We start from the raw sequence: 25809 nt of genomic DNA on the forward strand, positions 1-25809 counted from the left end.
TTTCCATTACTTGTTCAATACTGATGCCATCAATTTCTATTTTACATCTGGTTGGTTCTTTATTGACTACTATTGTTTTAGTTTTCTGAAATTGTCATATTAAATTCTTTTGCTCTAATGTAAAATCTGTGGACCAGTCTTTGCAGACTATCTTCATCTTGGGCTATCAATATTGCGTCGTCTGCGTAACAGAGTATTTTTATTTCTTTGTTTCCCATTTTGTATCCTCTTCCTTTGTTAACGCTTTTGATGATTTCATCCATGATTAAATTAAAGAGCATGGGGCTCAATGAGTCCCTTTGTCTTATTCCGCTGCTTATTTCTATAGGTTCTGTAAGTTGTCCATCTATTCTGACTTCCATTTTGTAGTTTTGGTAGAGGTTTTCGATAGTTTTTGTAATATTTAAGGCAACTTCTCTATTATATAGAAGATGGATTACATCTTTGAGTCTTACTCTGTCAAACGTTTTTTTTTTAGGTCAATCAGATTATATATTTGAGTCTTACTCTGACAAACGCTTTCTTTAGGTCAATAAGACACACAAATGCTGGTCTATTATACTCTAGTGATTTCTCAGAAATTTACTTTATAACGAATATTGCATCTGTACACGATCTTCCACTACGAAAACCATGTTGTTCATCTGCTAAACTTGTTGTAACTCCGCCCGGAGGTTTGTTGGGTGGATCGAGTAGCTCGTCAAAACTGTTGCCAGTCCCAAGCCCGGATAAAGGAGGAGGGGATCTACAGCCAGGTTAGCACCCTACTGATACACTTTAGAACCATACAGCTCATAGAAACACGATTATGCCTCGGAACAGGATTTAAGATGTAATGAATGTAAATAGACCCTTTTCAGTAGTCAATATCCTATAATTTATGTGATATCGTGTAAATTATCGTATATCAGAAAAAACATTTAAAAATTAAGTATTTCATTGAGTAATAAATTTTGAACCTTTCATAATGGATAAAAATTTTATCTGCCAATTAATAACTCTAATCCATGTATAATTACAAATAAAATGTTTTATAAAAATGTATTGAACAATACTAGATACTTATTTCTCATCCTGATTATAAAATATAAGTACCGTTGATAAGATAAACTAATAAAAAGACAATAAATGAAAGTACACCGATGCATAAGTTTAGGGCATTAAATCCATTCAACGAGAAAATAATAACAAGATGTTGAAGTTTACTGTAATTTTGGGTCTTTTGACGGTATCATTGGCGCTTCCTAGTAGTCACGTAAGTAAACGTGTTTCATCTTAAAAACTTTGTATCTAAACTTTTTAGAGTAGCAACTATTTTTATTTAAAATTATTGATTTTTTGAATACCGTTAATAATATTTCACTGCACTTGACTTCACTTCCCGACTGAGTATTTTGTTTGGTGTTTTTGGCCTGTAATGCATCTGGAACTTTTTAACCCTATATTGCATGAATTTTAAATATGGACACTAAAAATCAGTTCTTGTTTTAACATAGCTTTAGTGACAAATTCCTCTAGACTAATTTTTGGAATATATGGAATTATATACAATAAAACCACATATTTATAATATATTCACACAAGAATTCAACATGTGAAAACTTTATTCTATATGAAAATTCTTAAAACAGTTGGAAGTTGTAGTGAAACACAGAAATATTTTACATTTTTGCCACTGAATTTTGGGTATTCCTTTACAAGTACAATGACCCATTTTTTTCTAACTTTTCTAACTTCTTCCTAAGGAATGGATGCTGTTACATTTTTCGATTAGTTACCGACAAAATTTGACTATCGGACGTTACAATTTAAACGCGGCGCGCGATCTTCAGGTATTAACTGTTCTCTTCCCAACAAAATTTCTCTTTTTATATAAAACTCCGTTAGTTTCGGAATTCCCTATAGCAGACATGAATTTACTCGAACATTGGGGAAGACCGGTTGTTGGTGGTGTTGACAAGAATAACGGGAACTCCATCGAATAGACTGGTATTTTGGTGAAGGCGGTCTTCGGCTAAAACTAGTTTTTCAACTGCTTAGAAACCTCGAGTCGTGGATGACTCATCATAATTCGGGTCTAGAGGTTTCTGGTAAATAAACTAGAACAAAAACAGAATTAGTCATAATATATTTAGTTTTAAACGCCATAATTATCGTAACCATATTCTGCTTGTTGGTTTATTCGTTACTAATTTTTGCTCCAAGATAATATTGTACCGATGTGATCTTGCAAATACTTTTAAATTTTGATGATACACCCCTTCGTGACTAGAATAAATTATTCATCTAGTCATCGGGTACCAAGCTAAATTTAGACTGAAATTTCTACACTACTTCTACACTTTTACATCATCATCATCATCATCATCATCATCATCATCTTGGTTCTACAGCCCTTAGAGGGCCTCGACCTTCTCAAGCTTTCTACGCCATTCTATTCTATCCCTCGCTTGCATTTTCCAGTTGCCGACTCCGATCTTCTCGGCATCTTGTGTTACCCCGTCTATCCACCTCAGCTTTGGTCTACCCCGTCTTCTCATTCCCACGGGTTGCGCTGTTAGAATCTTTTTTATCATGTTTGACTCAGGGGCCCGGGCTACATGTCCTGCCCACTGCAGGCGGTTTCGCTTAATTATAGTGGTGGTAATATCTTTACCACCAAACGTATGCTTGTAGATATTCTGCAGTTCAAAGTTATATCTACGCCTCCATATTTCGTTCTCACAGACCGCTCCGAATATCTTGCGTAGCACCTTTCTTTCAAAAATGGATAGAGCGGATTCATCTGTTTTCGTTAGCGTCCAAGCCTCTGATCCATATGTGAGAACGGGGACTATCAGTGTTCTATACAGCCTTATACGAGTTTTTTGAGACAGACGTTTGTTAGCTAAGTACTTTGATAGACCATGATAACACCTGTTTGCAATTATTATTCGTCTTTTTATTTCCTCAGATGTGTTATTATTGGGGTTAACCGATGTCCCTAGATATATGAACTCTTTGACTGCTTCGAAGTTTTGGTCATTGATGATTAAATTTGTGTCAACATTTCCAGCTCTAGTGTTTGTGTTAGTCGCCATGAATTTGGTTTTATTTTGATTTATCTGTAACCCCATTCGTTCTGCTGCTACTACTAGCTTGGTTAGGATTTCCGCAGTTCTCGCCCTAGTTCTTGTTATGATGTCCACATCGTCTGCATATGCTAGAATTTGGACTGATCTATTAAATATTGTTCCCCTGCTATCTAAATTAGCGTCTCGTACAACTTTTTCTAAGGCGACATTAAAAAGCTGACACGCCAGCGCATCTCCCTGCCTTAACCCCCTATGTATTTGAAATGAGGTTGACGAGTCGTTTTGAATTTTTACTGCTGATAGCATCTTCGCCATTGTCACTTTTATCAAACATGAGTTTTTTTGGAATTTCTACACTTTTACACTCCTACACTAATCTTAAAGGTTAATTGGCTCAAACTAGATTTTTTTCCCTTTGCTTTGCCTCATTTTCTTGGTTGGTAATATCGTATATTATAAAGATTGTTCAGAATATTTAGTAGATATATTCCTTTAATTTATATAGAGATATTAGTTTTTTTTATAATCTAGAAGTTTATTTATGCTTTTAGTGTAGGGACGATAAACATATTTACTTGTTTTTTTCAGAATGAATTTTATAAATTTGGAGACACTAATCAAGCTCTTAAGATTATTAACGGAAACCCAGCTAAACCACATCAATTTCCCTACCAAGTAGGAATGTACGTGTATACTTCGTCCAGATCCGATTTCTGTGGAGGTTCGCTCATATCCAATAACTATGTTCTTACTGCAGCTCATTGTGTTGACAAGTAGGTAGCTTTGATGTCATTTATGAATAATTACAAAAATTAAGCAGTCAGAAATAAAAAAACGTTTAAAATTTAGTGAATTGTATGACAGAACACTTCCATTAAAATCAAATATGATGTATATGTTACGGTAAGAGTAAATAATTGGTAATTGCATACAAGATTAATACCTTTAAGATTAACCTTATCTATTGAATGTTTGCAATTTAATCCGGCTGCTAAATATAGACATTCTGAATTACCAAGACTATCTTCAAATTTCTAATATGGCAGATTAGTGCATTGAATTGAAACCTTACGAAAGTCGACGGTAAATGTAGGAAATAATTATTTTCAATTATCTACTTTTACCGGTAATTGTATACAATTACCAAAGACCAGCGGTAAAAGTATAAGATGATGAATTAAAAACAATAAATTTCAACAGCTATTCAAGAAGTGTGATTTTCATCATCATCATCATATAACGGGGGTCCTACGGCGATTGCCGCTTCCCGCATTTCAGCCTCCATCTTTTCCTATCTCTCCAATCTCCTTTTTCTAAGCCTCTAGATTGCATTGTTTTTATAATTTCTCCTTTCCAGGAATTTGGTGGTCTTCCCCTTTTCTTTCTTTCTGGCGGAACATACATTAAGGCTTTCTTTGGCCACCGCTCCTCCTCCATTCTCATCACGTGACCATACCATTGTAATTGCCTTCCTTGTATTCTATCTGAAAGAGTATCTCTAATTCCTGTACGGTTTCGTATTTCCTCATTCCTGATTCTTTCCATTCTCGATACCCGACATGACCTTCTAAGATAATCCATTTCCATAACGTCTACTTTATCTCGTTCATTCTTTGTTATCGTCCAACATTCGGCACCATATGTGGTATTTGGTTCTACAATTGCTCTGTATACGCGAAGTTTGGTATGCATCTTTATTTTATTAGACCACAGTAATGAATTCAGTATTCGGATGCATTTTTTCCCTTGGGTTATTCGGTTTTGTACATCTATCTTAACTCTGCCATCTGCTGATATGATGCATCCTAGATATTTATACTGGTTGCAGCCTTTTATGACTGCGTTTTCAAGCCTCAGATCTGTGGTATTTCCTCCAATTTTTAAATATTCTGTTTTGCTTATGTTTACAGTAAGGCCCCATTTGGCATATTCCTCAAATAATTTTCGATTCATATAATTTATATCTTCCTCATCGGTTGCAACCACCACCTGATCATCTGCAAACAACAATGTATACAGACTTTCTTGTCCCACTTCGATGCCCATAAATCTACATTTATTTCTCCAATTCCTCAATGCTTCTTGGACGTATATTTTAAAGAGTGTTGGTGACAAACAGCATCCTTGCTTTCGGCCTTTAGTGACTTTAAATTCATTTGAGGTTCTGGTTCCAATTTTTACACAACTAACTGCATTTTCGTACAATTTATATATCGCTCGGATATACGTCGAATCCAATCCGGACCTTTCGAGGACCTCAAACATTTTCTTTAACGGGACACTATCATATGCTTTCTCAAGGTCTATAAATACCAAATGGGTCTCTCTACTTCTTTCGACACGCTTTTCAATTATTTGTCGTAGAATAAATATATTATCAAGGCAGGATCTCCCGGTACAAAAGCCGCTTTGTTCTTCAATATCTTGTATCTGTCTTTCAACCCTCTTCTTTAATATTCTGCCGTACAACCGGCCCACAGAGCTCGTCACACTAATACCTCTATAATTGGAACAGTCTCTTTTATTCCCTCTCTTATATATGGAGCTTATATAAGATTTATTCCAATCTTTAGGAATTTCCTGGTCTCCACACATACGTTTATTGAAAAGGTCTACTATTATTAATTCTAAAGTTTGATTTTTTATTCTTACCGTAACATACACTGAATATTAGGCAGTCGAAAAGAAAGAAAAGCAACGAAAGCTTGCAAGTAGATATTCGATATTTATCTTTGTCTATATACTTCAAAACTTATAATTATTTTTCAACGAAACGATTATCTTACTGTTTTATCAAATAAAAACAAGATGTTCCTTGTTAAATTAAAGTGTAATTAAAATGTAAATCGATGTTCATGATATCGACATTTTTTATTACATCATGCATTTTTTGATATCTCTTACTATCTAACACATTATTTAAGTATTTTAGTACTTAATACAATTGTAGACAGATGTTGAATTTTTTAAATTATTTTGTATATTTTATAGTAGTTATATTCGTTTGATGTAATCGATAGCATTATATGAACACGAATATCATCATTATCATTATCATTCTCAGCGTGTTCTAGCGATTATGATGCAGCCTCCCTTACATAGTCGTTTTTCATTTCTGCCCACTATAGTCTAATATTTTCTTTCCTGTGCCATGTTATACCTGTCTGTTTCCTTATGTCATAGTCCCATCTTAAGTTTGGACGTCGGTGTCGTCTTGGTCTCTTGACGCCTCTTGGATACCACAGTGTAATTCTAGTTCATTTCTCCACTCTAAATGTACCGCCCACTGCCATTTTAAGATTTAATTCTGTGAATTACAGCAGTGACCTCGGTTTTCTGTCTGGTCCATTCTATTCTTTTGCGATCTCTCTTTGTTATATCTAACATGCATCGCTCCATTGACCTTTAAGTGACTGTAAGTTTCACTATCATCTTTTTCTTTAGTGTCCAAGTTTCGCATCCGTATGTCATGATTGGTAGTATATGTACACTGAGTGAATGCTTTTTTGTGTAGGTGAAGTTGCATCATAGATTTGAATATAACTGCATTTTTACTAAAAGGTCCCAAGCTCAAGAAAATTTCGTTCTTCTGTTGATTTCTGGGAGTTAGGAGCCAGATTTTTGTATTAATTGTCCCATTTATACATACTCGTCTACTGTCTTAAGTGCAGTGTTGTTTATTATTACATCTTGGACATATACTAGCTCGTAGTATATGGTTCTTGTTTTTTTCAAGTTCATTTTTAGGCCAATTTCATTGCTAGCTCCATTTAGGTCGCTTATAAGCTCTTATAGTTCTGCAGATTTATTATCGGTCAGAACGATGTCGTCTACAAATTAGATGGCTGAAGTATTCTCCATCAATGGATATTTCTTTGTTCTACCAGTTCATTTTGATGAATATTTTTTCTAGAGTTACATGGAAGAGATTTAGGGATATTTCATCTCCTTGTCGGACGCCTCTGGTAGTGAGAAATTCTTGAGTGTTTTTATAAATGTGTAGCTTAGTTTTTACTTGTCTGTATATACTCATCTGGCTTATCGCATATTTTTCCGATGTTTCTTCGGAATCTCTATAAATACAGACTTTAACCATTTGTCAGTTATTTCAACAGTACTATACATTATTAAAAAGCTCAAATAGAGTACTGATGTGGTCCTCTTACATCATGGTATCATTTTTAAGAATTCAGCTGAGATGTTGTCTGGTCCAGTTGTTTTCTTGGTTTTAACTAATTTTATTGCATGAAGAAATTCAGATTTAAAAATTTCAGGTCCTTCTTCATTTAGATTGCTCTGTATGTTTGGCCTGTCAACTTAAAATAATTCAGTTACATAGTTACTCCAGGTTTTAAATATCCTACTAGAGTATTAGTGCTTTTCTTATTATACAAACCAGCTACCTTGTCAGTTCAGCAAATTTCTTTAGCTCTTCAGTTCTTCTGGTATCTTGGTCATATGTTTACATATTTTCTTAACATTTGCAGTTGTTTTCATTTCTTTCATGTTATTGTTTACATCATTTTCTATTTTACTTTTTTTTGACATCTTAAATAGTAAAATTCTTTTGTTGCGCGACTAAAGGGTTGTGATCAGATCCAATATCTCAGAGCGAGTATGTTGTCTCTCGACTGATATATATATATATATATATATATATATATACATCGGTTTAGAACGTCTTTCGACGTTGTCCGATACCTAAACACCATCTCTTCCTATCTTCGCAGTCGTTTGTTGTTAAATTTCTTTCGCTCATGGACTTGTTTACGCCGTGTTGCCATTCTAATCTGGGTCTTCCTCTTTTCCGTCGACCTATCGGTTGCCATTCTATTACTTTTTTGGGAAGTCTTGATGCTGGCATCCGTTGAACATGCCCATACCACCTTAATTGTTTCTTCTCTATATCTTGAGTTATATTTCCTTCTATTCCCATACGTTGTTTTATTACATCATTTCTGATTCGGTCTCGTCTGGAAATACCTAAAGATCTTCTCATTGCATCCATCTCTACTGCTTCTATTCGCTTTTTGTTCTTTTCACTAATTCTCCATGTTTCAGCGCCATAAAGAAGAGTAGTTTTAATCATGGTCTCATATATATTAAATTTCCTTCCTTTCGTTATCTCTTTACTCCACAGTATACTATTGAGACATCCTAAGACTTTCTTTGCTTGAGTGATTCGTTTTTCTATTTCCCGTGTATCAGTTCCTGTATTATCAAAGGCAACACCCAAGTAGTCATAGCTCTGACAGCAGGAAATATGTTGTCCGTTTTCGAGGTTTATGTTATCTGACTCGTTTCCAATACAAAGATATTTGGTTTTTGTTGTATTGACATTCATTCCCCAGTCGTTATATTCTTCTATCAGTTTTCTTAGCATGTACTGCATGTCTTCCCTGTCGGTCGCTAGCACTACCTGGTCATCAGCAAACTGGAGTGTATATATACATTCATTGCTAAGCTCTATACCCATCCTATGTACCTTTCTTTTCCATCTTTCCAATGCCGCTGCAACATATATCTTGAATAAGGTTGGTGAGATACAGCATCCCTGTCGCAAGCCTTTTGTAACCAGGAATTCTTCCGTTAGATATTTTCCTGTTTTTATCTGTGCCTTAGAGTCTCTATATAGTTCTTGTACAGCATTTATCAATGTGTGGTTGATGTTAGATCTTTTCAACGTTGTCCACAGTTTTGTTAAGGGGATGTTGTCATATGCTTTTTGCAGGTCTACAAAAGTAATATGAGTTTCTAGATTCTTAGCCGATCTTTTTTCTATTATTTGTTTAAGACAAAATACGTTATCGGTGCACGATCTTCCTGCACGGAACCCGCTTTGTTCTTCCTCTTCATTGTGCTTATATTCTTCCTCGATCATATTTCTCAAAATTCGTCCATACAGTCTGCTCAGGGTGCTGGTTACCGATATGCCTCTATAATTATTACAATTCCTTTTGTCCCCCTTTTTGTGTATTGAGGACATGTATGCCGTTCTCCATTGTTCTGGTACTGGGTGTCCATTTAGACACTGATTGATCACATAAGTTAATATTTCAAATAGTTTATGAGTTCCATTCTTAAGCATTTCAGCATAGATTCCCTCAGGTCCAGCGGATTTACCATTCTTTAGGGTCATTACAGCCTTCCTTACCGTTTCGATGTCTACCCTCGCTTCCTCTCCTTGTATATGTACTGACTGTAATGGGGAGTTCGCTAGGTATTCTTGTCTTGTCTCTGTCAGCAAGCTTTCATAGTGATCTTTCCATTGTCTTGGTTTTATGGTGTGTATGTGTGCTTTGTCTTTTCCTGTATTTTTTACTGATTGTATAAAATTCCATACCTCTGTACATTGCTTCCCTCCGATGTATGTATTGATTTCTTGACATTTCTGATCCCATGTTTTATTCTTTTCTTGTTTTATCATTTTTCGTAGTTGTCTATCGGCTTCTATGTAAGCTTGATGGTCTTCAGTATTTTTTGTATTTAGCCATTTTAGATGCTGTTCTTTTTTCTGTTTTACCATATATTCGATTTCTTCGTTCCACCATATTTTGTTACTAATTTTGTTTTGCTGTGTCCCGAGTGTCTCCTTAGAGGCCTGGTGTAAACTAGCAATAATATTCTCGTAAATATCTGAAAATGTTTGTCTCTCTATTTCTCGTAGTTTTTCATCCAGTCGTCGTTGGTATAGCTGTTTAGTACTATCATTTATAAAACTATTGAAGTTCTACTTCGGAGTATCTACTGTCTGCAAGTCTTGCTTGTCTTCTAGGTTTTGGTCTCCGTGTATTATCTTAAGTGGGAACAAAATTTTCGCTCTTACTAAGTAGTGATCGGATCCACATGTTATTCCTCGGAGAACTCTTACATCATTCCACTGCAATACAGATTTTTGTTTACTAATAACATAATCGATGACTGATTTTAGATTGCGTGTTTGTTGAATCCAGGTATATCTATGTATGTCCTTATGTTTGTAGAATCCATTGCTAATTTTTAACTCATAGCTCTCACATAAGTGTATAAGTCTACCGCCATTATCATTAGTTGCCATTTCTACAAAAGGTCCTACTATTCTACTGTTTTTCTGATCCCGTTATCCCGTTCTACTATTGAAGTCCCCAAGCATAATTATTTCTCTGTTTTTTCCTATGTTGTTAAGTATACCCTCGATTTTTTGAAAGAAATCTTCTTTCACGTTGATTGTTGCATCATCAGAGGGGGCATAAGCGGCTATCATGGTAATCTTGTGCCCATATATTTCTATATTTACTCTTAGGATATTCTCATCAATTGTTTCCCAGTCTGTGATATTATTCTTAAGTTTTTTCTTTATTAGTATTGATACTCCCCTAGCGGCTCTTTTATCTTTCGGGACTCCAGTGAATATATGTATATAATTTCCTACCATATCAGTGCCAGTTCCTTTTTTTTTGTTTCAGTTAGTGCTATAATATTCATTTTCATTTGTTCTAGATCAGGCACAATGATATCAATCTTTTGTTTTATCCCCTGTATATTCCATGTACCAATATTCATAATCCGTTTTCTTAGCTTCGGTCGTTTCCTTGAAAACCCATCTAAAGTTCAGAGGCTTTGTTTAGGCTTTTTGGTATGTTAAAATTTTGACGAGTATTGGAGAACCAGTCCAATGCCACAACCCCCAACCTGGAGGACCGGGTAATTTGTGATCAAGGTTTTCTTCCTCTAGCCTTTGACGATCCAACGACTATAACTACAAGACAGCAGCTTGATTCTATACAAACCCTAAAATCAAAGGTTGCCACTTCCGCCCTCCATGCCGTAGTGAAGATATTCTTCCCCGCCACGAATGCCGTTGTGGACTTCATCCGTAACCCTGGACAAGGGACCCTAAACAGGTACTAGTTTCCCTGGCCAGGAAACACCTGGAATCTGCGGAAGGCAGGGATTGATTCATTTTCCCTGATAGGACTATCCAATGGAGTTCCTACCCGTTACCTATCTCTCTCGGTCTCTCTCTACTGATACAGTTCCTAAATATTTTGTTAATAAGAATGGAAGAAAGGGGTAGGTACGTTCTCAACAGTTCAATTAAAGTTACTACGGGTAACTATTGAGGTCGCATTGTAGTGATGGACAAAAGAAATCATAAGGCACCTACTTAAATCCTTTCAGTGAGGCGACAGATCAACGGACAACCTCACAAGAAGTGATAAAAACTTGCATGATCCTTTACCTTACTGACTAGGTACCACAAGCTTGCTTGGGATTTGAAGGATTGGGTAGACTGGCTACAGGAAATCATCCTAAAAGACAGATTTTAATGCATTTTAATGCACTTCTCGAGCGGCAACAGCAGCATTCCTCTGCGCGTTTAATTTTTTGCAAGAAACACTGCAATTCACGGACGTGAATGTTATACATTGCAAGAGCAGATTCTGCTGGATTCCGCAAGCTAATTTCAGGCTTCTGTATGTAGTTGTCAATTTTCACGTTTTTTTTTTTATCTTTTGATGACATTGCAGTATAAATTCAATATAACAACATTGGCTACAGCAAGGAGTTTTTGTGTATTACTGACAACGAAAACAAAATAAAAATGACGTACAATACAATAACAATAGGAACAAAACAATAATATAGTATAATATAATCGAGCGATTCCCCGTAAAACATAAACGAAAGGTATTGCTAACTTCAAAGACTTTAATTTCATAGTTTTTTATTTAAGTAAAAAAACAATGTTACGTAGCGCGTTGTTTTAAACCCCCCTTCTGCCCCTGTAACGCACCATAACGTTTTACAAGACCCTCTCCCCCCAAATTGCGTTACATAGTACTTTAACGACCCCTTATAATATTTATTGCAGCAGCATTACTAAATTTACCATTTTATAAAAACGTGTATTTCTAGGTTTCATTTGCTATATATTTTATGTATGTAGATCCCACAATAAACAAACAATAATATCAAACGAATCCTGGGACTTCACAAAGTGATTTTATGAAAGATTTTTGGTACATTATGTACATACCTATGCTTCAAATTTGACTACCTTTATTTCTTTTTAATCAATTGTTTCATTTAAATTATTGTTTTTCAGAGCTGTTAAAGTAAATATGGTATTTGGTGCTCATAACATAACTAATCCCGAAGAATCATCCCAAGTTCGATTATCTTCAACAAGTTTTATTGTTCACGAAGGATGGGATGGAGATATCATTAACGAAAACGATATAGCACTTATCAAATTACCATCACCTGTTCAAACATCGACAGTAATCAAAACTGTATCTCTCGCTGCAGGCACAAATAAATATGTAAACTCAGTTGGTAAGTTTTGGTAAAATTAATCAATTAATAACAATATGAAATAAAACATAATAAATATCTATGTTTCCGGAGTGTGTTTCCGATAAAACCCGCTAGATAGCAGGGGTAAGCACTCCATCGGTAAAAGCCCTATACCATTTAAGATCACTGTGCAGGTGGCGGTCATTTTGTGCCAGTCTTACAATAACAGTGAGCGAGGAATATATTTTTGTCGCGTTGACGGCTCACCGACCTACGTTTTAAGCTTCTAAACTGTGATGCCTGGTAAGTAAGTTTTATTTTCTTGTAGTTACAACACGCACTACAACGCCTTCATCTGGACCACCATTGGCTGTAACAGACAGGTTTGATGCAGCTTTATATACCTCTTCTAAAAAACCACTAAATTCGTGTTTCATAGTTGCAGTTTTTCTGCCCTGTACATCTCCAGCATGAAGTAGCTCTACGTGACAGCTTTACCGTTAACTACTGCCATCACTTCTATATCCTGCGATGGACTTTAATATTCAAGCCTTCCTTATTTCAAATTGTGACGGACACAGTTTCACCTGTAACAAACGAAGCTAGGAAGAAAATTATACAATGAAAAGAGTGAGTTTTATACTGAATCTCCTTATAGAACTATATTGCAGAACAGATTTAAGGATTCACAAGAGAAGATTAAAAACCAAAAGAAGAGTCTTGATGTGAATAGACAACTTTTCATGTTGATGATACCAAGTAGTATAAGTTTAGAAATGTACACTAAAGAAGAAGAAAATACCGAGTGTCTCATCTGCGGAGGAACTACAAATGAAGATGGGGGAGAGTGCACTACATGCAAGGGGTAGGCGCACGTTTCGTGTGCGGATCAAGAAAATCTACTTTTTTATGAGTGAAAATTGCGCAACATGAATATTTGTAATCAAATAAAATTCAAAAATATTAACATACTTAACTCACAAAATATTTAAAAAAATGTATTTCATTATGCTACCCATGCGATTAACGTGTTTTTGATGTATCCGGCATTGGCAAGTGTTTCTGTAGCACAACAAAAAATAAACTTTTTTTTTTGTTATTTGTTAATTTGTTATATTCAACCATGGAATTTTGCAAATATTAATTTTTATGTAAACAATACATATGTTTACTTTTAAAATATTGCATTTTTATTTCTTATATTGTGTTAAGAAAAATTATTTAGGTGTCGGGTACTGTGCAAGTCTCCCCTAGGTTTAGGAAATTGTGATTCAACTCTAATACCTGCACTCCATTATCGGCGATGTTGGGTGATCGTGTGATCGTCTATGATCGGCACAATCATCCTGCAAGCGTCCACGCAATCGTCCGTAATTGTGTGTCGAACCACAAGCATCAAGGGATTCCCTTTGATGCGTCTCCGAGAAAACAACAATTCATAGGTTGTAGAGAGGGGCCATAGAGGGTATTAGACTATAATGTATAGGTATAATAATTCAGTGGAGACAGAACAAAAATTAGGAAGATGAAAAGAATATATCCAGAGGAATTATTCTATGACCAGAGACAGGAAAATACATATGAAGATAATCAGGGTAAAGACGAGGGACCCGAAATAACAAAGTGAGAAGTTATGCATGCAGTAAAGTCCATGAAAAATAATAAAGCTGCTGGTGCAGATGAAATACCAAGTGAATTGCTAAAACTGGTCAATGAAAAAAAAAAATAGATCTTTTAGTCCAACTACTGAACACAATCTATTCCACAGGAATCATTCCACGTGAAATGCTGACATGAACATTTATTTGTCTACCAAAAAAAGTAAATGCCAAAGAATGTAGTGATTATCGAACGATCATTCTAATGTCACATACCTTAAAAACCCTGCTAAAAATCATCCATAATAGAATACATGCTAAGCTGGAGATGGATATTAGTGATTCCCAGTTTGGATTTCGGAATGGAGTGGACACAAGAGAGGCACTATTTTCTTTTAACGTGCTGACCCAAAGATGTTTGGATGTTAATCGAGATCTTTATGTATGCTTTATAGACTACAACAAGGCATTCGATAAGGTAAAACATGACCGACTTATAGAAGTACTCAAAAACAAGAATCTGGATGTGAGGGATGTAACATTGATATCAAATTTATACTACAGCCAACGATCAAATGTGAAAATTGAAAGAGAAGTGTCAGAAGAAGTGGAGATAAGGAGAGGGGTCAGGCAAAGTTGCATACTGTCGCCGTTATTGTTTAATGCTTATTCTGAAGAAATCATACAAGAAGCTTTGGTAAACGAGACAGTCGGCATAAAAGTGAACGGAAGTTTAATTAACAACATTAGGTATACCGACGATACAGTCATAATAACCGACAATTTGGAAGACTTAGAAAGAATAATGAACAAAATATTAAGATATAGGAGAATACGGACCTCTCTCTTAACATAAAAAAACAAATTCAGGAAAATTAGCAAGAACAACAACACAAAAGAAATATTAACGGTAGGCGGCCAGCAGATTGAGGGAGTAAAAAGATATACTTACTTGGGAACGATAATCACAGAAAATAACGATTATACTGCAGAAATAAGAGTCAGAATTGAAAAAGCACGTGCCAACTTCGTGAAAATGAAAAAGATTTTATGCAGCAAAGATCTGACATTGGCCCTCTGAATAAGGCTAATTAAATGATATGTACACAGTGTACTCTACTATGGAGCTGAATCATGGACATTAAACCGGAATACAATAAATCAACTTAACGCGTTTGAAATGTGGACATTTAAAATATTGTTAAGGATTCCATGGGTAGATAGAGTCACGAATACAGAAGTATTAAGGAGAATAGGCAGAGAGAGTGAAATGGAAAATATAATAAAAGAAAGGAAATTGTAATATCTCGGACATGTGATGAGAGGCGAAAGATACAACATATTGAGACCCATAATTCAAGGAAAAGTAGAGGGTAGGAGAAGCGTAGGAAGAAGACGCGTTTCCTGTTTGAAGAACCTGAGAGAGTGGTTTGGTTGCAGCTCAAGGCAATTGTTCAGAGCAGCTGCCTCGAGGGTCAGAATAGCCATGATGATTGCCAACCGTCGTCGCCGAGATGGCACTTAAAGAAGGACATAATAATTCAAAAGGCCACAGAAAAGAATGACAGTCCAATAAACAGGATTTTAGAAGAAAATAAATTCAAAAAAATTCAAAAAAAAGTTTTAAATGTTATAAGCATTTAAGGCTTATGTGCACTTAGTACATTTTAATACAAAAACATATAAATCTATTGTGTAAACACCAATACGATATCTAGCGTTTACTCATTTTGAATGATATTGGTGGTACATCTCTATTTTTCGAAATACTTGTATTGATACACAAACTACTTATAAAGTTCTTCTTTTTTGCATCATAACTACGGATGGTTCTTTGCCTGTCTAGCTATGTCCTTCCATTGGGACCTCCCTTGTGTCCTTTTCCTCCACCCCCATTACGTGTTCAGTGACATTTGTCCAACTTGCCACTGTAATGTTTTTTACTTCTTCTGCAATTAATTGGAGAACAGCTGACGAAAATTTACGAGCCACATTTTTTCTTCTTAAATTTCTTTTTAATTGCTCCCATATTAATTCTCTTGGATTTAATAGTTTATCTAGTAATGTTTATATACATGTTTACATTCATTCTCTTTATAAATTATACTAACAGTGTTATCTTTTTATAATTTTAGGAAACGTAGCCGGTTGGGGATTGACCAAAAATAGTCAAACAGTAGTCACACCTGTTCTCAGATATATAAGTCCTTCTATATTGAGTAATGACGACTGTAAAAAAGTCGATAAAGACTATGAATCTGTTATCTTAGACACTCTTTTATGCAGCAATCCAGGTAAAATCACATTTATTTTAAATAGTACGTAATTGCAAAATTTATTGTGTAATGATTTTATGACTAATTAATGTAACTTAAAAACTTAACAGGTTATGCGTAAGGAGAATTGTAGTAAAAAGATACTAATTTAAGTTAGAATAGGAAAAAAACAGTAACACATTTTATTGTTCACCAAAACAATGCTGTTAAATCAATCTTCTAAGCTTTTTGCCTACGTGTGTATTTTGCTTTATTGTAACATAACTAAAAACAGAAAATAAAATATTGATACTTACAATTTTGTAAATACAACACTATCTTTGTAGGATCTCATAAACAAGGAACGTGTCAAGGTGACTCTGGTGGCCCTCTAGTTGTCGATGGTGTACAGATCGGTGTTGTTTCCTTTGGTTCTACAGATTGCGAAGAAGGAAAACCATCTATATTCACAAGAGTAACGGAATATCACGACTGGATTGCAAAACATTCTGATGTTAAATTTTAAATCATAATCAAGTTATTATTTGTCAATTATTTTAAAAATAATAATAAATAATAAAGCACACTTGAACTAGGACTTTAGTTTATTATTATTAATTTATATATGTAGTTAAAAACCTCCATTATAAGGAATTTATATATATATATATATATATATATATATATATATATATATATATATATATACACAGAATAACATATTAGACACCATCTGGTACAGAAGACAAATGGCTAGCAACCGTTTCTTAAATTACCACTCGTCACACCCCACCCAACCAGATACAAACATAACCTCGTACATGCCCTTAGTCTTAGAATACACACGTTGACACATGCACACATGCGTTATTGTACAAGTTCATTCTCATTGATACTTTATTTCCCATTTTTATCATCAATAAATATCTATTTTTCCAAAAGCTATGGACATTTTATTACAAAAGCATTAAATGGTGTAAAATTAGCACCCATTTCTAACAACATACAGATGAACAACTCACTGTTCACCCCTGAACGAGCTACAAAATATATTCCTCTCCCGAATTCAAATCCATGTTCATCTCCCGTTCCCAAAAATCACAAATAATTTTACTAATTAAAAGCTTCAAAAGGTCTTCCTCTTGGTCTTGGATGTAAAACACAAAACATGAAATGTTTGGTTTTTTGGTCTTTTTAGTTTCTGATCCAGCTATTTCCATTCTTTCCATAGAACATATTTCATTTAGTCCAAAAGAGGCTCTATGAAATTTAGGACTTTTGATATCAATAATATACTTGACATTTACTGCAAAATTATTTTTAATTAACATTCAAATTTTATCTCATCATTAAAAAATGTTAAAGAATTCTTTCAGAAACGTCTAATGATACTGGTTATTGTGGTATCGTGTTGGCTTTGGAATAAAATTCAAGTTATGTTACTAAAAACCAAAAGAAAAACTCTTATATGCATGGATACCTTTATTAACAGTATTTACAGTTAAACATTTTATTACTACAAAAATAAACTAGATATGCGAGAAACTGGTCTTATAGTATGTGGGTATCTATTAAACATCTATTATTTAGTTATATTGTCAAAGGTTATCATTTATATCTATACTATAGTCAGAAGCATTAATAACAAAAATCTAAAGGTTTCCTTACTAAAGCTTTTCTTTACTAAAACATTCCTGTAATCATGGAAACTCAGATATAGATAAAGAAATAACAGAAGAAGATATTTAGATCTATAGATTCACAAAATTAGACCACTATGGACATAATTCAATAAAACCTTTGATGGTGGATGTAAGAAATGACTAATGATGATAATGAGTTTATTTATTGACGTTAACAAATATACATTTCCTAAGCTCAGATTTGTTTGTAATAAGATTCCACAAGATCTTATTCCGACTTCTAATGAGAGGTAAAACGACGAAAGAAATATACAGTGAACACAAAGTAAATGTCATTAGGCAATTGTCACATTTAGCTTGTTGATATATTTCGAATCTGTAAATATAAGTTGAAATATAGTTGAAATACAGTTGTAAATACAGTTGGCTAACATAAAAAGCGGAGATAAGAAGTGTTTATAAAAAGCTTGCTTTTTTAAAACATAAAATAGTTTTTTAAAGAATATTATAATAGATAAATACAGAGAATAATGTGTTAAACCTGAAAAACGAGTTCATATTATAAAAACAAATTAATTTTGAAGTTAGAAAATTGGCTGTGTGTCGTCCGTAGGTATATAACACTAATCGCTTTCAATACATTTTAATTTGTTATAACATTTGTGCTAATATCAATTTGACTTCCATATATCACAATCGTGAGCGTCCATAAAATTCTGTTTAACGCCTTTTTTTGTTTCAGAAAAATTAGAATTTCAAATAATGTATTAATAAGTATTAAAGTAAAATTTTATTTGCAAATTAAAAAAATATAGGCTCAGGAGCGTAAGGGATAAAATGCAAAAAGATAAAATGGTATAGTCATATTAGCCACATCGAAAAGATATATGATCAACGATGGTCAAAACGGATGTTACAGTAGATGCCTACCCACCGCAAAACAAGGGAAAGACCAAGAAGAATGAGAAAACCGGCGACAGCTGTAATGAACTCATTACTTTTGAATTCGAGCTTCACTATTGTTCTACATGTGTTTCGAGGTATTTCCTCTTATCAGGAATATTTGTAGTAGTTCGAAACTGAAATTAAATGCAATATATATGGCCTTTATAGGAACATAACATGCCTGAATATACTAGCAGCTCGAAACTGAAATGCCTTCTATATGGCCGTTATAGTAACATAACTTGCCTGAGTTCGCTAGTATAGCGACCTCTACACGAAGCAATAGGAAGTCAGGAGAATTCCCTTTAATGACGAATTAGGTGAACTACAAATGTAAGCAATAAAAGGTTATTATTTCTAACATCTTCCAATATATACACACATATGGAATATTTCCTGTGGAATATTCTAGCATGTATAAAATATTGAAATTAAAACCCAACTATAGCCTCAGGTTTTCTTAACGTTTTGTTTTTTATTCCTTTGCTTACGTTGGATAGTAAAAAAGTTAGGTACTTTAACAACTAGCCATGTTTTTCATCAATAAATCCTCATTTTCTGCTTAGTTTAATAAACAAGCCTAAAGTAGGCTATGAGAAATTATTAATTTGATAGATGATATTCAAAAGGAAATTCGAGACATCAAATATCTACTTGTACTTGTACTTGTACAAACATCTACTTGCTGCTCAGTGTATATATACAGTGGTAGAGTAAGAAGAAAGATAAGAGAGGAGCTTGATTGAAACTTCGATAAACTAATTCAAAAACCTCATATGAAGGCGCCTGAAGAAAGATAGGACTCTCATATGTCATTTTTGGAGTGAAATACACAAATCAATTTGAATAAAAATCGATATATCCAAATTTAATAAATCCCAAAGTAAGCATTTACAGATGACATTCAATTTGAATCCGAGAATGAAGGATAAAGATGAAGGGTACGATATTTATATCCGCCTATCTTATCTCTTTGAATCTTCTTTGTTATAGAAAGTATTTTTTTCTTTGTTTCATAAAAAACATGAGTTCATTTATTTCGTACTTCTTCACTTTTCCCCATATTACTAGCTAGTGAACATTATATTAGGTACCACTTGACATTTTAGTTCTTCTGGTATGCACTATTTACACCATATTTTTTGAAGTACCTATCTATCTATCCCTCTTTATTTTTTTAAAACTTCATAATTTTAAATATTATATATATATATATATATATATATATATATATATATATATATATATAAATATATTTCATTATTAGTACTTCTGACAACTTACTAGTGAATGGAAGATATGCAAATTTGGCCCTTTTTACCAACTAATGTTATTGTCTATGCATTTTTCTACAACAATGTAAAACTATTTTTTTCCGTTATGTTATGGATGTTTAAACATCCTAAATGATCATGAGAAAAATTAAATATACAAAGAAGTGAGTTTAGGTACTAATAATTATTAGTTTCAGAATTATTCAGAAGAGGAAACAAGAGCGTTGATAATGTAACTGAGTTGAGCAAGATACATTATCTCTTATTAGCCATTCTATAAAGCCTCTAGTCATTCTATGAAGCCCCTACTCCCAACAGATTGATTTAAAAATATTTCGTTCAAATAATTACGAACGGTCGCATCATATGGCGCATGTTCGGGTTTTTATCTTGATTCTGGTACTATTTGCTGTATCAAGTCTAAATATTTTATACTAGTGAGATTTCCGTCTACAAAAATGGGCGGATAATTTTTATGTCAATAATTAGTTTTGTTTATTCACGTTGCCGTTTAGATTAAGTAAGGTACATCTGAAAAATGATATTGTTAGCAAAAAAAACGGATTTCTATTACATCACTTCATTATTTCTTCGCAAAATTCTAATTCTCTATCCGGGCCATCTTCGTCTAATTCTTGAACCAAAATTATTTTGTGAAGATGCCATTTATTTTTTTTATGTGCTATATTATTGAAAATTGGCTGATGTTATGATTAGAAACAAAAGTTCTAGAGCTTACATGTGGATTGTCCTGCGCATCTATTAGCATATTTAGTTGTAAATTTTTTGTGACACTCTTCGTCGCCCAAAAAAGCGTTTTGTAATATTTCCCGTAATGTAATTGATTACATTTTTCTAATATCTTGGAAAAGCCTGATTTGGTAACTACCTCTGCATGAGGATATTTATTATTGAATATATTGCGCACACATCGAAACTAACCCTATTCGAACTGAAACTCTTGAAAATGTGCTGCGTGAATTCAAGCAAAGGTTGACGTACTGCCAAGAAGTGAGGAGATCTCCATTTGAACACCTTGTTTAAATTCTTCTTTATTTAAATAACCAATACTTTTGTTTCTTCTGGTAAAAATTAAACAGTTTTTAAACACAAATAACAAGGCAAAGAAGAATTATATGTCTCCTATATATAAAAGGGTTATAAGAACTACATGCTACATGTAAATCGATAAAATGTACATTTTTTAAGTGATTTGTGAAAAATCGATTAAATGACATAAGAAAAATTAAAATTTTAAATCGCCAATAAGTCTAAAAGTATTGATTTTTGAAAAAAAACTTTATAAAGTATTCTGGAAATTATTTTTAATATAAAGGTTCTCATGTTTCAGTTGGGGTAGATTCCAACCCCAAGATAAAAGCACACTTCGATAGGAGAGAAATTTTGCTAAGGCATTGCCTATTTACTATTAAAATTTCAAGAAAATCGATGCATGTTGATGGAATGGACTACCTAAGTTTGGCGTCACAATGGGCGGGGGTTTTTAAAAACCTTTTCAAACATCTCTAATTTTTGTGTATTTGTCCCATAAGAAGTTGGAAATATTGGTTTTTTTAATTGTTTGAAGAATAAATAAGGACTTTTGGTTATGAAAATTCATTCTGTGCGATTGGTATTATTTGTTGTTCATGAATTTGTGAGGTAAGAATATCAAAGTATTCTATTTGTTTTTATCAGGGTTATTTCAAAATAAATCATTAAATCATTGAATTAAGGCTATGCTATTCTTACCTCACAAATTCACGAACAACAAATAATATCAATCGCACAGAATGAATGTTCACAACCAAAAGTCTTTATTTATTCTTCAAACATATAAAAAAAACAATATTTTGAACTTCTTATGGGACAAATGCACACAAATTAGAAATGTTTGGAAATGTTTTTAAAATTCGCGCCCATTGTGACGTCAGAGCTTAGGTAATAAATTCAGAGGTCAAAACGGTAATACACTGGTTTACCAGGGGTCCAAAAAATATAATTATCCTTGGGTTTCAATGAACATAAATTATTATAATAATTTGTTTAAAAAAAATCACAAAAACGCATTTAAACGTATTATATTCTTGAAAATAAATTTTTAAATATGTTTCCCTTTGTATAGAATTTACATTGTCATAGATAATAGTAAAATGCATATTTCTAATGTGCTTACACGATCTATTGTGCTTTCAACTAACACAAGTATAATACTTATATAAGACAAAATACCACTTCAAGCACTTGTACTATGGGTTAATTGAATATTGAGGATGCTTTAATGCAAAATACTCGTATACTGTTTTAAATTAAAATGGAAACCTTTAATTATGTTTTGGAGCAATAATATAGCTTTTATTTTTTTTGAAATTTTCTGATATATTACAGATACAAAGTTTCTGATGGTTGTAGAAACCAAGAATCGCAATGTCGAAATTATTTCATATTTTACCAAAAGGCACAAATTACAACTTTTTCAAAAACCATTCCGATGTCATCATAGAAGATTACTAATTTTCGATTAATTCTTAACTATATTTTCATAATAAATCAACTTAAAACCATGATTCTGAAATTGTCTTGTTGAATTTATAAAACAATTTCAGAGGTAAAAATCGAAACGTCAAGTACAACGTATTTTCTATTAAAATTGTAATTTATTCCCATTAAATATTTCGTGGTCTTCACACTGCTCTTTTTCCTATTGCGGCACCGTCTCCCAACGTCTTTACTACTCTATGTGTTGTCATTTAGCTTATATATTTATGTTCCATTCTATTTCTTACCCAATCCTTGATGTTGTCCACCTTTGAACTTCTGATCCCATTGCTAGCCTCAATTGGGTCAGTTAAAATCTGCTACTTTAACTTTCATTGTGTTGTTCTGGTACATATTTTCAATCGATTTAATTATATCAATTTTAGTGTTGTATTTATAGGTTGATTCCTCTGTAGTTTTCCGGGTCTGATTTCTCTCCTTTTTTGAAGAGAGGTATTAGAATACTTGAACTTGAATGCCTAGAGGACTACAGTATGGTGCGAATTAATGTGAATAAACAGAATTAATTTGTAAATATGATTTATTTAGGCCAAAGGTAAATTTAGGTATACTTACATGAGAGTTTTTTATTAATTAGTATTTAATATGTCCCACTTTTACTTTTACGACTTCCTGGAGTCTTCTAGGCATGGAATCTACAAGTTTTTTGCAATTGTTTGTGATTGCTTCATCTCTAAACCAAACCTTAATCACTTACTTACTTACTTACTCTGTGGCGTTACAACCCTTCGTGGATTTTAGCCGACTCGACAACATGCCTCCATTGTTTTCTGTCTTGAGCAACCTCCATCCAATTCTCCACGCCCATAGTGCTTAGGTCTCCTACTATATTATCTCGCCACCGGAGACGAGGGCGTCCGCATGGTCTCCTTCCAGTTGGGACTTCCTCCCACACCAGTCTTACTGTTCGTTCGTCAGAATGTCTTCTGAGGTGTCCCGCCCATTGGAGTCTTCTGGACTTTATTTCTTTTATGATGTTGGCGTCTGGGTAAAGTTCTTCGAGCTCTTTGTTAGTTCTTATCCTATATTGTCTTGATGCTTCATCCAGCACAGGGCCAAAGATCGTCCTTAGGATTTTTCTTTCCCAAACACAGTCTCTCTTCGTTTGCCTTTGTTATCGTCCACGTTTCGCTTCTATACATCACAACGGGTCGTATGATTGTTTTATAGACCTGTATCTTCGTACGTCTTGTTAGTTGTTTCGATTTTATAAGGTTTTGGAGGGCAAAAAGGCATCTGTTGCCGGCCTGGATAGTGTTGTTTATTTCTTGTGATCCGTTATTTTCTTCAGTTATTGTTGTTCCAAGATACTTGAATTCTCTAACGCGCTCAAAGTTAAAGTCAAATTTTTGCAGTTTATCCTTACATATTTAGTAGCTTACTAAATATGTTAAGGCTAAACTGCAGTATAGTAAACTATTTAGTAGCTTACCTTAATACAATTTACTATTTTTAAGCCACAATTTTATTGTAAAATAAGTTTATTTGACTTTTCAATTTCCACTTCGGAAAATAGTTAAAAAAATACAAAACATTAATAAATGATGTATCCTCGATATGTTATTTATTTACTAATAGTGGTATTCTCTTTTAATCGATTTTCTCTTTTAGTATGGGTAATCAAAAATTTTTACTAAGTAAAAAAAACTAAATTTGTTTAATTTATTTTAAAATTTTGTATTTTGGGAATGATTTTCGAAGTGAAAATCGATTCGTCAAATTAAACTTATTTCAAAGTAAAATTGTGGCTTATTTCCAGTAAAAATAATAAATTGAATTATTGCTGGTACAATCTTCCAACTAAAGGCCATCAACTATGGATAGACGAGCTGGTACGGCGTAGAATACTTTTTGATCCTGTACTTAAGAAATCAATGAACAAATACAAAAATGCGTCATATCGAGTATCGTATCTTACAACTAATATTAAAGGGCAAGATAGAAGGACGAAGGGGAGTTGATAGAAAAGAACGACCGTGACTGAAGAACTTTTGCGACTGAACAGGTATCCGCAGTTTAGACCAACTCTTTAAACCTGGATCGAGAAAAATTTGCCAAAATGATTGTAAAAAGGAGAATAATTTGTGAATAATAAAACAAGGACTCCTTGATGAAAAGGAAAAAAATTTTCAGATCATTAAAAAAATGGCTTGAATTTGATGACACAACAAGAAATGAGGTGAAAACCCTGGAATGAGGAAAAAATATAAGCAGATTTAAAGTAAAGATGCTGAGAAAGCAAATAGTATTAATAATAAAGGGTGAACAAAGTAAACAATAAACAAAAGTTAAGGGTTTTGCTTAAACTAGTGTTTAATTAATTTTGGAATGGTTGTTATATCTAACAATTTTATAAATTGTACCTTTTATGTTTGTGTTAGGTTTCCATTTTACTGAAAATTAAACTATTGATATTGTTATGGAAAATTAATGCCGTCTATTTATGTGCGAGACCGTTTTAGATTTACCTCTGGTATTGCTTTTGGTATGGAATGCCTTGTGTCGTTTTGTATGTTTGTTTTAAGGCAGAGGCATGAGTGGCACGTACTTTTCCGAAGGTCTAAAGTGAATCTGCGAACACAGTGCATCACCCTCGGCTTTTGTATATCCATTTCTGAAAAAAACGTAACTTATATTTAATAGCAAATTTATTATAAATTTTATATTATTTATAGCGTCATGTATAAAGTATTATTAATTAAAATTGTGGTCTATTTCCATTAAATATGCTAGTTAATATTAAATTTATATGAGGAGTAGCTGCTGACAAATCCGTAAAGAGGTGCAGGTGATTTTATAAAACGTATTTTATACATTTTGCATAGAGAAAAATTGTTCAAATAAAAGTTAAAAAATAATTGTTCAAATAAGTTAAAAATAAAACTGAAAAAAGCAGAAACACATATATCACAGAAAGCGATGGAGTCGAAGAAAGCTTGGCAAAAATTTGGCCAGCTTCCTTGGCCGAGGCTAATATTTTAGCATCGGCCAAGGAAGTTTTTGGCGAAAGAAATATAAATAAAAATAAATCATTTCCAAGGCGAAGCACTCCATGGTTTTGTACAGAAGTTAAGGAAAAATGTAAAGAAAAAAAAGCTTACCTGAAATACATGTCAACCAAAACAAAAGAGGCATGCCATAATTACAAGACAATTAGAAACGAAACACATGCACTTGTAAGA

At 33.4% G+C, this 25809-nt stretch overlaps 2 protein-coding genes across 2 annotated transcripts in view; one reads left to right on the forward strand and one right to left on the reverse strand.

Annotated features, from left to right (window-relative positions):
* The first annotated feature begins 1097 nt into the window (after window positions 1–1097).
* LOC140435067 (brachyurin-like) lies at window positions 1098–16804 on the forward strand. The gene is made up of 5 exons (XM_072523754.1): window positions 1098–1255; window positions 3663–3847; window positions 12163–12392; window positions 16087–16245; window positions 16554–16804. Exons 1-5 carry the CDS (start codon window positions 1193–1195, stop codon window positions 16730–16732), a joined length of 816 nt encoding a protein of 271 aa, XP_072379855.1. The 5' UTR covers window positions 1098–1192; the 3' UTR covers window positions 16733–16804.
* Window positions 16805–17590: 786 nt separating this feature from the next.
* LOC140435068 (phospholipase A2 phaiodactylipin-like) overlaps window positions 17591–25809 on the reverse strand; it is a 34301-nt gene continuing 26082 nt past the window's right edge. The window contains exon 7 of the mRNA XM_072523760.1: window positions 17591–25241. Coding sequence (XP_072379861.1) covers window positions 25148–25241 — 94 coding nt within the window. The 3' untranslated portion in view covers window positions 17591–25147. The remainder of the gene's footprint in view (window positions 25242–25809) is intronic.

This window comes from Diabrotica undecimpunctata, chromosome 2 (genome assembly GCF_040954645.1).
Source record: "Diabrotica undecimpunctata isolate CICGRU chromosome 2, icDiaUnde3, whole genome shotgun sequence".
Taxonomy (NCBI): Eukaryota; Metazoa; Arthropoda; class Insecta; order Coleoptera; family Chrysomelidae; genus Diabrotica; species Diabrotica undecimpunctata.